Genomic DNA, 13,956 nt, shown 5'->3' with positions numbered 1-13,956 from the left:
ATGATGTAGAGGACGTGGACGACGCAGAGTTGAGTCGAGAACTACCTAATTTGTTGGTGCGACTGGCAGCAGATGACGTGATGGTTCGGGGAGCAGATGAACTAGCCGTTGATGTTGGTTGTGCAGGGGAAGGCGTACGGCCGATTATAGGTGGCGTGGACACTCTGGGTGTAGTCGGCGCGGATGGCTTGGGCGTTGAAGGCTTCGACCACGATTCGAAAAAATCGTCCTCTGTCTGCTCTTTCGGCGTGGAAGTGGAAGCATTTTCGACACCATCAACGACGATTCCATTCGGAAATCTGGTCCTGAGTGATCAGAAATTACCGAGAAAATTGAAAGGCCTCGAACCTAGCAACATCGTCCTTGACCCGTTTTGCCAGCTCCTCTTTATACAGCTCTGCGACGCGACTCGAGTACTTTTTCTTACTATCAGCGTCGTTCAAGAGGGACGCGCCGCCATGCTTTGTAAAGAATTCTGTCGCGAAGGCATTCCCTCCTACTTTCATGTTCCTAAGCTGCGCTAGCTGCCACGAATCGAGGTTCGTCGACCTAGACCGGCCATCAGCGGTCGCTTACGCCTCCTGATATGAAAGGAACCGCACCGAACGAACGAAATATGTACGCCCATATTTCTGTGGTTGCTGGAGCAATCTAAACAGATATATACGGCAAAGGTAACGCTGGACCATGTCGGGTTACGCGCATTGCAGTCAAAGCAAGTCTATTTCCCAGTCAGCTTCTGGCGTCATATCTGGCAATACTAACGGACCTTGTTGCCTTTCTGCGCTCTAAGAACCTTGAATATTTGCTCTGTTTCCTGTTTCGTTGGCTCTGCCATACTTTCGGCAATTTGTCCTGGTGGTCGGAAGCGAAGCGTGTGTCGTGGCTGGTGTTACTCGAGTTCCCGTTTAGGTAGCAATGGCACAGCCACTGCATCGCTTTTCCTGTATCAATCCGAATTGGGTTCTTCAACTTCATGTTGAACTGAACCGTTCCATCAAGATGCAGCAATGAGGCCTGAAAAAGTACTTCACGAAACGGTGGCCTCCCTCTTACTTCATGGCCAGAATGATACAATAAAGGATGGAAGATATCCCACGTTTTTCGGGGCCCTTTCAGTGCAGAATCTGATCATCAAGGTCAGTAGTCATGCTGTGCGAGAAAAACAGGTAATAACCACCTCATTAATATTCCAGATTAATCGAACAGCAGGTGCACATCTTGAATCATCGGCGAGGTTTCTTGTCCTATGCCTGCCAGTAGAAAGCCTTGTGATTCGGTGACTGATCACAAGGTACCCGCGAAGCACTGCAGTCTCAAAGCACCCTGATTCCATGCTTCAAGTAGACAGGCAGCAGGTTTCTCCTGTCTTTGCCGCTTTATCGGCGATGCACCGTTCTCTCTTCCTTGTCTTGCTGCAATGAGCCAAGACGGACCAACCAGCCAAAGGGAAGTCGTTCGGCGCTCAGTCAACGCCTTCACGCGGCCTTTCGTGGCATTTCACTCTAGCCACATGCTCAAAGACCAGTTGATCCTCACCAGAGCCTGTGGCGGCTTTTCGGGAATTACGACAGATGTCCTTGGTATCATGTGTTATAGTAGCAAGGAGACCATTTATCAGCCTTGTCAATTGTCTCGCTATTGCGCTTTCTGTGTCCAACAATGCTGAGCCTGAAGCACATCTTAACCCTCTCCTTTCTCTCCTTGGTCGCTGGTAATGTTGCCGTATTCTCTGCACTGCCTTCCCCCCGAACTTCATCTCTCGCACTAGCTGAGCCTTACAACACCTTCGACGGACCCGGGTTTCCCGCTTGCAATGCTGTTTCGCAGATCTACCGGCCTTCGACGGTTGACGAGATGATCAACATTATCAAGAATGCCAGTGCTAACGGCATTCCGGTACGAGCCAGCGGCGTAAGTACCTCACTCTGATAACCTAGAACTCACTACTCACTAGTCTCATAGAACGGACATATGTGGTGTGCGTTCCACTTACCGGTGTCACCACTAGGTCTTTCTTTTGAGTATTCATTTTCCTAGATGACACGATGTGCTCAGACGACCCTAATACAATCATAATTAAGACCGACGCTGTTAACGGCATCTCTAATCTCCAGTTGACAGATGGTATCGGAAGTGTAGTTGTTGAGGCCGGCGTCACATTTCCACAGTTGTGAGTCTAGCACTGAACCACATTCCTTCTTACCATAGCTTTTTGGTAGGGCAGAATGGTTACATGAACGTGGTGCAGCACTGGGATACACTCTTGGTTAGTCCTGTAACCCATCCTATGGCCCCGGTGGTTTTTATCTACATCCTCCGTAGTTAATTGGAACATTACCATAGGTGGGAGTTCATAACTGTCTGGACATATCCCGGTGGCGTTCTTATGTTTTAATAGCCGGCGCCGTTGCTATGGGGGCCCACCGGTCCTCCTTACGTGAAGACTCGCAGGTGTCTAGTGCCGCGGTGGCCCTGGATATCATCAATGGACAGGGTTCTTATTTAAAGTTGATCCAGTAGGTAACGGTGCTGACCATACTACTGTTGAATAGGCGATCTTGTTCACCTTGAGAGGGACCAAACCAACGACACCTGGCTAGCCGCCACCACATCGCTCGGGCTGCTCGGAGTCATCGCTCGAGTGGAAATTGCGGTCGTCTCAGATTACAAGGTGTACGCGAATCAGACCATCTTAGATGAGGACGACGTCTTGAATGGAGATATATATGCACAAATTTCACCGTATGTGACTGCAAACTATTGGGTTTGTGTCGTTTGCCTTATGAAACGGAATTAATGCTGATACACGTGTTAGTGGTGGCCAGGTATTGTCATGTCTTCACATGAATATTACTGCGGCACCAACACCTTTTGGTACTGATAGGGCTGAAAAAGTTTCATCTTCGAACGTACGGTGTGGTTGATATCGATCAGCCTGGAGACGCTTTCCAGGTTAGTCGTCTCGGCCAGGGCGTAACCCGAATAGCTCATTTCATTTCAGTCCACATTTTCTCTGACTGATATCGAAGCAAGCCTCGCGCTTATCTTACTCAATGCCGGTCAAAACCTCAGCCTTCCCAACTTTTTCAGCGAGAGTGTGTTGTACGCCATCTGGACAGCTCCGAACTTCCATGGTGGGTGGTCATCGTCGCTAGAATAGTTACAGCCGCTGATTTGTTGTTAGAGAAAACATATGACGTACCTCTCTTCAGCTGGCCTGTTTATGGAACAGCTTACGATGTTCTCATTGGAGGCCTGTATCCAAATCAGAAGACAGAGTGGGACTACGGACTGCATGGTCTTACTTTGGAATTCGCGGTCCCTGTGACCCAAGCCAATCAGCTCCTAAAGCGCGTTCGTGAACTGTTCGATCAGTCGGCGGCTGACGGCAAGGCGGTAACATCGACGTATCGAAGGTAAGTATCCCACCGTGTTCCGCGTTGGTAGGACTTAACCAAATCTTTGCATCCAGTGGTATCAATATCAAAGTAAATTTTATGATTATTTGGCTGCCGCATGGGTCTCAATATCGTTGGTTACAGTTTGGGAAACCATTCGATAGCTTTTTAGGTCAGACGACTGAACGTGTCGGCGAAGTTCCCGGTGACTGGTCTAAGGTGAGTGTTAAGCCGGAATTCCGGTTTCATGGCTGAAGAGTACACAGGGCGCTATCATGTTTGATTTCCCAACCTTCCGGCCAACCTTGGGCGACCACCATCGCTATAACGAAGAATGGTGGACGAATTCCTCCCGTCCCATTGTCTTAATCTAATGCGTTGACAGGTACGCGACGCTGGCTACTACGCTTATTAATGAAGTACGTTGGCCTCGGCCCTGTCGTAGATAGTACTCATGCTTCTCCAGTTCCCAGTCCGTCCGCACTGGACCAAGAATACTCGTTCGATATTCGAACAGTCTTTGAAGAATCTTGATCAGGATGTAAGCTCTGCAGAATATAATTTACGATGCTGCTGACGCACAGACAGAGCTTGTCCCGATTTGCAGCGGTCAGGAAGCAGTTTGACCCCAATGGCACTTTCAAGAGTGTCGTTGGAGAGATTATTGGCGTCATGTGAACAGCCTGAAGCCGTATTTCTTTTTATTCATGGTAAATATTGATACCTAAATCTCGTATTTCAATTACCGTGTTAGTAGGAACATGAACCCACAAATTTGCAGAAATGAACCCTGATCATTAATTAATCATTTGACCATCAGATGGGCCTGGGTCGATAAAAGAATTTAATGATTACTTGTAATCCTTCTTTCCCCGGTTCCGTTTCCTTCGTGTCTTGAGATTTCAGGTATTCGTGTTCTTTTCCGGATAACATGTAGAAGACTGCAGGCCTTCGTCTGAGGAATATTGCTGCAATATCGGAAGTAATAGTCCTCTCAAAATTCAGTTGTCACAAACAGTAAAAGTAACTGCCAGCTTTGGTTAGCGATGTCGACGTTGTTGAAAATTCCACGTGTACTATAGAAGTCGCAGGTGAAAATAAAGTTCCAATGATGGCACGCTTGAGAATCGAACATGCCCCCTGATGGCGAGTCGTTTCACAGAGGCTATGAATAATAAGAAGACATCAAGGAGGTAGCAGTGTCTCGGAGATAAGGCCATGAACACGAGATTGGAATGGCTGGGTCATCTCTAGAAAGAACACTTCTTTTAGGGTGTGATAGCAAAGATGCATAACAGCCTGGTGTTATTGGTGATCTCCGTATGGATTGAATCGTATATTTGTTTGGAACAGTCGTGCCTGATAAGATCTGGGGTTTGCGAGTGACCAGGGGAGGGAGAATGGGAAGGGATGTGAATGTTTTCAAAACGTTTCACTTTACCGTAAGAACGGGATTCACAGCCCATGAAGTTGCTGACGTATGATGTATTTCTAACACAGAGATATCAGCTCGGAAATTTGGACCCGGAGAAGGCTGTAATACCAGGGGTCGCATTTAGTGCAAATTTATCATCAGGCTGCGAGGTAATTTTCCTCCAGTAACGACGGCATCTTTCTTCCAGCAGATAATTTGGTAATGCGTGAGACATTCTGATTTCTGGCACTTTCAATCGACTGGAACTCAGCTATGATGTCAAGAATGCATTACTCGTGCCCATCCTTAGCTTGAAGGGTCAATTCTTGGTCAATGATTCCTCGAACGTTGCAGATACTCGGTAGATATGACTGCTCCACGTTTAGAGTAAAAACTTATAACAGCGTTGAACTGAATGGAAGGAGAGCTTGTAGAAAGGCTACACCATGAACAGAAGATCCGCCCAAGGCATTTTTTGATGTCAATAAGGTTGTTATGGGGGTTTTCTCTCAAGGGGGAGGCGGGAGGAGGAGGAGGAGGGGTTTTTATTCTGATTCAAAAAAAGACACATACCAGCGTATAATTTCACGTTTAGGCTAAACTTCGCCCCTCCCCCGTCCCCCTAGTAATGATATATCCATTCTTGGGAGATAAATCTACAGCTATCAACGCCGTCTCCGAGAAACTCGAAATCCAGCACTCTTTGGCAATCATCATTGCAGAACCACTCACTAACAGGTTTTTCTATGAGGAAGCCCTTTCACAATTGACATATGCATGGTTCGTCCAGCCCTGTACTGAACTCAAAGTTTCCCCTCCCTCCTTTCTGTGAAGTACGCAAGGTGCATAGCCTTGAACCCACTTCATGGGGTCAAGGTTCATGTGATGAACAAAATTGTTCAAGTTGTGTTCCTGCCAAGTTCCTGGCCCTCGCCGGATACAAATCTGTCTCCCATTGCCTGACCACGGAAATGAAGGGAAGAGTTCCAGGCTAGCTGTAGAATAACTGGTGTCGATATGTTTTTTAAGGGCCCTACACCTTCCCCCTACTACTGTGTGCCCGATTTTAGCCGCGCCTCCCCCTAGACTGCCTGTATCTCCGTGATAGTAGTGCAGGTAGAAAAAATCTTGATATTCATCCAGGTAGAGTCAGAATAGAGCCTAGGTCCCAGAAACAAGGATTTTGGGCCAAACGGGTGGAATAACTGGATATTATTGGACGAAACAGCTCGATATTTGGTTGGGCTTTACATATCCGTACGTTAAGCAGCGGAAAGAGCCGACTGTGGCTATGCGTAAGATTCGATTCAGAACCGGAGCGAATAATCCGCTTGCCGTCTCACCACCATGATCAGGTTCATTCTTGTACAGGTATGCATGCTTTTGCAAAGCGTTTCTTGCGCTCATCACATCCAGAATCGTCAAGGAAAGACTCGTTTGTCGAAGTGGTATGTCCCATATGACGACGACGAAAAGGTCCGTTCGTCACCTTTGAATGGATTTGCGTGCTCCCCCCCTACATGAATGTTTAGGTTAGATTACGCGGCGACGTCCACAGGCTCGTGGCACCTCGAGACCAGAAGTACCAATCGAACTTCGTAGAGGTAAGGCTTTTGGTGCTACCCTTGGTGTTGAGCTGCACTAAGACGCCCTCTGATAGTTCCGGAATTACAAGATTGTCTATCGCCGTTATGCCGGACTATTCTTCTGTGTCTGTGTAGACGCCAATGATAATGAGCTCGCGTATCTGGAGGCAATACACCTCTTTGTCGAAGTTCTTGGTACGTGGCTCGCAGCATGGCCTCACTCAACGATACTGAAAGTACTCTGTAGATTCGTTTTTTGATAATGTGTGCGAACTCGACCTCGTGTTCAATTTCTACAAGGTGTGTATCCGCCCGTAACTCACTCACGTCCAATTCCTAAGTATCCACAGGTGTACGCCATCCTTGACGAGATATTCCTAGCTGGAGAGATCGAAGAGACTAGCAAAGACGTCGTGCTGTCGAGGCTGGAGGAGTTGGAAAAACTAGAATAGTGTATCAGTAAGTAACAATTCTAATGTCATCGTTGGTGTAAGGATCTCACACGGTGGTGCTTAGTATGCCTGTATCTCCCCGTATATTAATAAGATACCATGGGTCTGGACTTTGCAATCTCAGGTATGCAGTTATGTTTTAGTCTTCGACGGCATCTAACCCAGAGTTGATAATAAGAGAACTCGGTGTACTTCAATTCAGTTACTTCACCTGATGATGACATTTGTCGAAGTGGTTCCGAACCTTTGCCGCATGAATATAGTCCAAGCTCTCTCTCGGTTTCTATTCCTGACCGAAGCAACCCAAACGTCTGTTGCCAATCTGAACATGGAAGTTGTTGTCTATTGTCAATCTGCTTTATCTCTCGTGCGCGCTCTTTCCTCGTTGAATTGAGGCTGTACGACATCATGTCAATTTATCGTACGTTTTTTTTTTTTTTTTTGAATCCTGTTGGTATGTGATGTACCGTAATCCTACACGCTAGCGTATGGTGGGATATTGCTACTTATCTATATCTCGTCCATTTTTCTGTTCTACATTCCTATGCATGTTAACAAACGAGCTTCTCTGAGCTCAGTGCGAACCACATCGCGACCGCCTTCCTGTTTGCCTTGGCATCAGGGTGGTAAGGCGGTAGATCTATCGCCTTCTCTTCTTCGTTATGCACTTGCTGGTTCCATCTCTTTGTACGCTTTAGTCTTCCTTGTCTTCTTCGCCTACTTCAACGTCAGGAAAGGTCCCAAATGTTGCCTCGAAGCGGCGTGTGTCATTGAGGTACTGGATCAAGTGGGGGATGTTCTCTCGGCACGCTAAAATGTGCTTGATTGTCATTGCTGATCCTCGGACACCTATAGACCTCTGTAGCACTTCTCGTTCATTCTGGTACGCTGGGCATCGTATGAGGTAGTGGTGGACAGATTCATTCGGGTAGGAGCAATTTGGGCATGCAGGGGATTCGACTCGTTGGATGTTGAAGAGATGACGGTTGAGCCCGATGTGTCCAGTCCGTAACTGCGTCATTATGCTGGTAATTTTGCGTGGCATGGAAGTGGCCAGCTTCCTATACCTGCTTGCAGCTCGCTGAGCAGTTGCTGAGTCGATATGTCGGAACCTGGAGTAGCGGGGCGACTTTCTCCAGGCCCTGTCAGCGTGATGTTTCTGCTTCGCGTAGAACACTCGGAGTAGCGATGATTTGTTGTAGGGGATTGGTTTGCGTAGTGGCGCAGGGAGTTTCTGCAGCTCACTAACATCGCCTCGGGCTGCTGTCTTCGCTTCTTCATCTGCCGCTTCATTGCCTGCTATGCCTTGATGTCCAGGTACCCATCGAATCTTGATGGAGATGCTGGGATGCCGCTTTAGTACCATGTCAATGCGCTTGTGGAATAGATCAAAGATGTGATGGGAAGGTGCTGGTCGTGAGAGAGTTGTTGCCTGAATAGCAGATGTGTTGTCAATGCTGAATGTTGCACTTCGCACGTTTGTCATGCTTCGGAGTGGTTCCGTGCATAAGACCAGTGCCAGACCCTCGCCGTCATATACCTCGTGCTTCTGAGCTGATCCTACTCTCAGTCTCAGCGTCTTCACCCTTCTTCCATCACGAAATACCACTGCTGCTGCTCCTATACCGCCATGTATACCTGATCCGTCTCCATATCCCTTTACCTCGCTGTTGTCTATCCTCTCCATTGCCATTGCCTCCTCCATTGATTCCGCTATCTCAATCTTGATTTTTGATCTCCATTGCGGTGGGAACCGCACCGCTTTGATCGTCTCTGTCCTGTCTGGTTGGATATCGAAGTCTCTTGTCAGTTCATGTAGTGGGGATCGGTGTCTTCTAACGTATCTGTTTGCTGCTCGGCGTATGGGTCTGTATAGTGGGTGTCCCGAGGGTAGGCATGCCATGCGTGCAAGCGCTCGGTGGCGATATACCTCCACTTGTCCTTGCATGGGGAGAAGGTTAGCATGTATATCCAGGACATCCGCAGCTGTTGTGCGCATGCCTCCCGTTATTAGAATGGCTGCCTTCCTCTGTATGGAGGACAGACAATTCACGGTGCGGATGCTACTTTTCCCGTCTTTCCTCTTCTTTTTCATCCTTCTCTGTGGGTTTAGAAACACGTCAGCAGCATATAGAATTCGTGGTATAGCAATGGAAATATAGGTTAACCGCATGCCCTCCCTGGTGACTCCTGAGCTCATGCGTGCAAGTCGTCGGAATTGGATTATCCAGTCATCAGCCTTCTTTATGGCAGCTGCGCCTTGCTCCTTCCACCGCAGTCCTGCATCGATGTAGACTCCGAGGAACTTTGCAACTGGTTTTGGTGCTATGAGGTGCTGGCCAATCTGGACTGGTGATCCTATATCCGGTTCTCGGTGCTTGGTGCCGTTCCCTTGTTGGGAAGTTATCTCCCGTGTTTTTGGCGTAAAGTCAACAAGCTGGAACTTTGCTATCCCATACTCGCAGTTGTGTTCCTTCGCCCATTTGAGGATACCCCCTTCTCTCTCCATTACGTCTTTGATCTTCTGGTGTGTCTCTATGAATGTTTTCCCTTGTACCAAGATGGCCTTATCGTCAATGAATAGGTATCCTTCTTCATCCTCCTTGAGCCGTTTTACCACACTTGAGTTGTAGATGACATAGAGGATCTGTGAGAGGGGGTCGCCCTGATCTAAGCCGTTAGCTATATCAAAGATGATAGATTTGAAATCATCAAAGGTAAGGATGGTTTTGCGCCCTTCGAGTCTCCTCTGTAGCCATTCCGTGTATGGAGCGGGAATGCCCAGTGCTAGCATTTCATGCACGAGCATGTCAACGTCTACACTTGGGAATGCGCCTTTGACGTCAAGGAATAGAACCGTAACGACTTCTCCTTTGCGCCATGCGTCTTTGATAGTCGAGATCAGGAGGTGAATGGAGTCTGTCGTGCAACGCCCCGGGCGTCCCCCAAAGTGCCTGTCTGGGAGTAGTCCCGTGAGTTCGCACCAAGCAACGAGGTCCTGGTTCATAGTTGCATGCAGGCCTCTGCCCCAACCATCAGACAGAATAATGGGTCGATAGGCATTGGGGTCCTCATAGTCTGGCTTCCCCGGTTTTCGCAGAATAATCGTGTTTGTTGCACTGAATGTTTCAGGGTATTCCTTAAGGGTAAATGTTGCCCGATATACAGGTCCTATACGTGGGGCAAGAAGGTCAGCACATCGGGAGAGCACACAGTTTGGTACTGTGCCCGGCTTAGTAGCCTTGAGGGGTTTCATTCTTCTGAATGCCCGCTCGATCTGTTCATCTGTAATCAGCTGGAACTCCCATGCTGGTGGCGGGTAGCAGATATTATCTGGTACTGCTGATATAGGCGGTTTGGGAGGGAAAAAGGCAGATCGAAATACGTTACCCTTCTCTTCGTTCTCCTGTATTCTGTGGGTTGGTTGTCCTTGGGCCTTGACAACAAGGTCTGGTACTCTTGCTCGCCCTCCGTCTGATGATGGTTGTGATATGAAGCTGCATACCTCCCAAATGCTCCTGCTTCCAGTATTTTCCAACCATTCTGTCCAACAGGTCATCTTCGCCTTGTCTATAGCCTCCGCATAGATGTTGCGCAGTTGTTTCCGTTCTTCATGTACCGGGTGGTCAGGGAACATCCTGAACCCATACGCCTTTCTCTGCACCCTGCATAGATGCTTACGTAGAACCGTCAGTTCTGACGTCCACCAGCGTTTAGCATATGGGCTGGGCTTGGTCCAAGGGACGTATTTGTCAATGACTTCTTGTACAATGTTGTCGAGGTCATTTAGCGTCTGGTACATTTCTTCTTTGTCCTCAATTTCGCATGGGAGGGGGAGGGCATCGAGTCTTGTTTTGAGAGTGTCATAAAATTTCTGCCATTCAACTTTGCGGAAGTTTCTACGAGGCTCAAAGTCGCTGCGTGTGGGAGATATATCGATGGTGGATAGGATGGGGAAATGGTCTGTTCGTGGTGGTTGCGCTGCGTGATCTATGGTGCATTTGATGAATGCAGGTAGTAGTTCATCGGAGCAGAATACATTGTCTGTTCGTGTGTAGTTGCCTGTAGAAAAGGCACGAAGTGTTGGTATGAATGCAGGGAGCGGCATCTTTAGATGATGACGGCCAACAAGCTGTAGAAGTCGGTTGGCCCGTCTTAGCGCTGCTTCTGTGAATAAATGTGAGTTGCGTGGTTCATCCCATAGTGGGTGGTGCGCATTCCAGTCGCCTCCGCATATGAAGCGGTAGGGTAGCCCTCTTCCGTCTCGTCTCTGTGTTGTGAATTTTGTCAACATGGCATCCATGAGCTCCCATGTTTCTATGGAGTCGCCATCGCTGTATATGTTCACTATGATGAGCGACTCCGTAGGGGTTCGTAAGACGATGGCTACAGCATCTTGAGTTGCCAGAGGAATGCTAGACCATGCGTTAGTAGAGATGGATCGGTTGATCAGGGTCAGAGCTCTCGTATGGGAGGGATCCCCTTCGTGGTTGGGTGGGTACACCGTCACCCATCCTTGTGTCGCTCTTGACTTGCCTTGCTTGCTGATGTAGGGCTCCTGTATCATGATGATGTCGTCTTCCTTTTTGATCTGGTGTAGGAGGCTCGAGTGCGCAAGTAGTGATTTGTTGACGTTGAGTTGGTATAGATTGAGCCTTGTTGTGTTATCTGTAGTGTTAGTATCGGGTGTGTTACTCATAGTTCAATGGGCGGTGTTGGGGATGCTTGTTCAACTCTCGTTCCGCTGTCAACCTCTTCGTTGGGTGTCTCAACGTCCTCTGCCCATGATGTTCTGCGTGCTGATGCCTCGCTGGATGACCGTTGGCTCCTTGCCAGGAATTGATTGAGCGACGGTTGATGGTACTTGTTGGGCCCTACTATTGGCATCGAGTTGGGGTTCGGTTTCTTGGTCTTGGTTTGTTTTGTGCTGCCCCCATCCTTTCGGCCTCGTGTAGGGTGAGATGAAACCATAAAACTACCCAAGGACGTTGCGGTGGCACCACCTTGGGAGCCTACTCGTTCTGTACTGTCTCTGTCTGCTCCCTTGCGTGGGCGTGCATTTTCGTCTCATTTTTGTACATCATTGGTCATCCACGTAGCAGGATCCTCAGTAATGAAATATTTATATTTGGATTCGGGATGTCGACTGCGTAAAACATCTGTAGCTCTAAGAAAGGAGGGGCAAGAGTTACGGTCAACGGCACCGTGGCCTGTGACTTTACAGTTCACACAGTAGAACTTTTTGCGGTCTGTGACTGTGCAGTCTCTCGTCGCATGGCCACCTGCACAGCGCCCACATTTTGTGGCATTTGGGCACGTCTTTGCGTCGTGGTCCCGAGGTAATACTGAACACTTTACGCACCTGGATGCATCCGGCAACTCCTTCTTTGCCTGGAGCTCTTTGCCCTCTATGATTATTCCTGCTCGGATCGCTCTGTTTGCCTGTTCTCGTGAGTCGAAGCCTACTACGAGATGTGCCTCTCGTTGTCCTTGTTGGTGGTGTTCTACTGGTTTGAGGAATCGCACACTGCGTATCGTCCCCGTGGCAAGTTCGCTGCTGGTCTCGATGTTGCGCCATGTATCCTCGTTTTCGATGTCGATCGTTGTGGGCGCAAATGGCACGATCACGCTGTTCAGCTGTAGGCTGACATTGGTCCCGTCGCCCGCTGCTTGTGCTATGTTTTCCAAGGCTGCAGGCTCTCGTAGCCAGGCTGCAGCTTCGTCAGAGTTGACAGTGTAAATTACACCACCATTGGCGAGTTTACGTGCCCCAACAACAGAGATGCCGTCTGGTATGACATGGAGTGTGTCGCCGGTAATTGTCGTGGCTATGGATAGGGCGTCGTTGATTTCTTTTACTAGCTCTTTTTCGCTGCACCTGGCCATCGCCGCCATCGCGTCTTCTGTCGTAGGTTTAACAATGACGCGACGGTTTGCTAGCTTTGCCTTCGCAATGACGTCGGAATGGCGTGGGTCAGTGAATGGGTTGGCTTTGGCAGTAGCGTTGGCATAGGAGAGCGGGGCGGATTGTGGTTGGGATCGGGATTGGGTTGGGGTGGGGACTGGTGCGGGGTGAGGCCTGGTATTGCGGAGGTCTTCCACTATGGACTGAAGAGACGAGACATTTTGCTTGAGTTCTCGGAGCTGCTCGTTGGCCGCTTTGTCGCTAGTATCCTGGGTTTCTGCCGTTGTTTTGAGTGTATTTGCTGTCACCTGTAAGGATTTAAAGTTGTCGTTCATCAGGCTAGCAAGCGCCATCGCGTCTTGGGCTGCCTTGTACTCCCCAAGGTCCATCCACGCTTCCAAGATGTCGACTGCATTGGCCACGGTGCGATGTTGCTTCGCCGTTAGGTTCCTCGCTGGTTTCATCTCGTTCTTGCACATGTGCCGTAGCACAGCCATAACATCGAATATGGCACTCACAGCAGTACCTTCTATCTCCACTGTTTTGCCGTAGTCCTTCACTATGCCCTCCGCCGCTGCTTCCAACTTCTTCAGGTGCATCTGTTTTGCTTCCATCGTTTTTGATCTCGTCATCTCGAAACTCGTGTCTCCGAGCTTGTCTGGTGGTTCCGGAGTTACGGACATTGTTTTGTTTGTTGTCTTGCTGGTAGGTAAGAGATTACAAGCAGTATATACGCGTATCTATCCTCGTAACGCCTTCCCGGTTCCCTTCGAGCGGTGCTAGTGGACCGTGGGAAAATCCTGGTGGTGGCTGTAACGGATCAAGAGGCGTCCCTTATCGTACGTAGCCTCTCTCTCATCGAGCTTGTCGACATTATGACGATAATAGATGAAGATGTTGGCTGGCCGTACTCTCGCACACATCTGGGAACTTATAGCGCTTTTTAAGCACGCAAATTGAGACCGGGAGATTGTGTACGAGAAGTGGCGCTTCTGACAATGGTCCCGCCTGCCCCTGCCTTTTTGTGCACCGGTTCTTGCGCCTGTAGCCGCCAGTTCTCCCGGGATTGTGAAGTTCTGACTCCATAGTTTTGGTCACGCTGGGGAACGTACGTATCCCAATGTCCTGCTTAGGTTGCGTACGGACATGACTACTGTTCACGTCCACTCCGGATGCCTGCGGATCATGAGTAACCGTA

General features: G+C 48.9%; 3 protein-coding genes across 3 annotated transcripts; 1 reads left to right on the top strand and 2 right to left on the bottom strand.

The window, feature by feature from the left end:
- Nucleotides 1–11,144: 11,144 nt before the first annotated feature.
- EV420DRAFT_1695240 (uncharacterized protein) lies at nt 11,145–11,512 on the bottom strand (the record flags this gene model as incomplete). The annotated part of the gene is made up of 1 exon (XM_060479405.1): nt 11,145–11,512. A coding segment is annotated over exon 1 (276 nt), but the record flags the coding sequence as incomplete, so codon positions are not given.
- A 408-nt stretch (nt 11,513–11,920) lies between these two features.
- Nucleotides 11,921–12,739, bottom strand: EV420DRAFT_1283945 (uncharacterized protein; the record flags this gene model as incomplete). Its single annotated transcript, XM_060468323.1, has 1 exon — nt 11,921–12,739. One exon carries the CDS (start codon nt 12,737–12,739, stop codon nt 11,921–11,923), a length of 819 nt encoding a protein of 272 aa, XP_060321412.1.
- A 465-nt stretch (nt 12,740–13,204) lies between these two features.
- EV420DRAFT_1603104 (uncharacterized protein) lies at nt 13,205–13,669 on the top strand. The gene is made up of 2 exons (XM_060475034.1): nt 13,205–13,597; nt 13,647–13,669. Exon 1 carries the CDS (start codon nt 13,320–13,322, stop codon nt 13,539–13,541), a length of 222 nt encoding a protein of 73 aa, XP_060321411.1. The 5' UTR covers nt 13,205–13,319; the 3' UTR covers nt 13,542–13,597; nt 13,647–13,669.
- Nucleotides 13,670–13,956: the final 287 nt, after the last annotated feature.

Source organism: Desarmillaria tabescens (assembly GCF_030435595.1).
Source record: "Desarmillaria tabescens strain CCBAS 213 chromosome Unknown EV420scaffold_266, whole genome shotgun sequence".
NCBI classification, from domain to species: Eukaryota; Fungi; Basidiomycota; class Agaricomycetes; order Agaricales; family Physalacriaceae; genus Desarmillaria; species Desarmillaria tabescens.
This window is presented reverse-complemented; position numbering and strand designations above follow the sequence as displayed.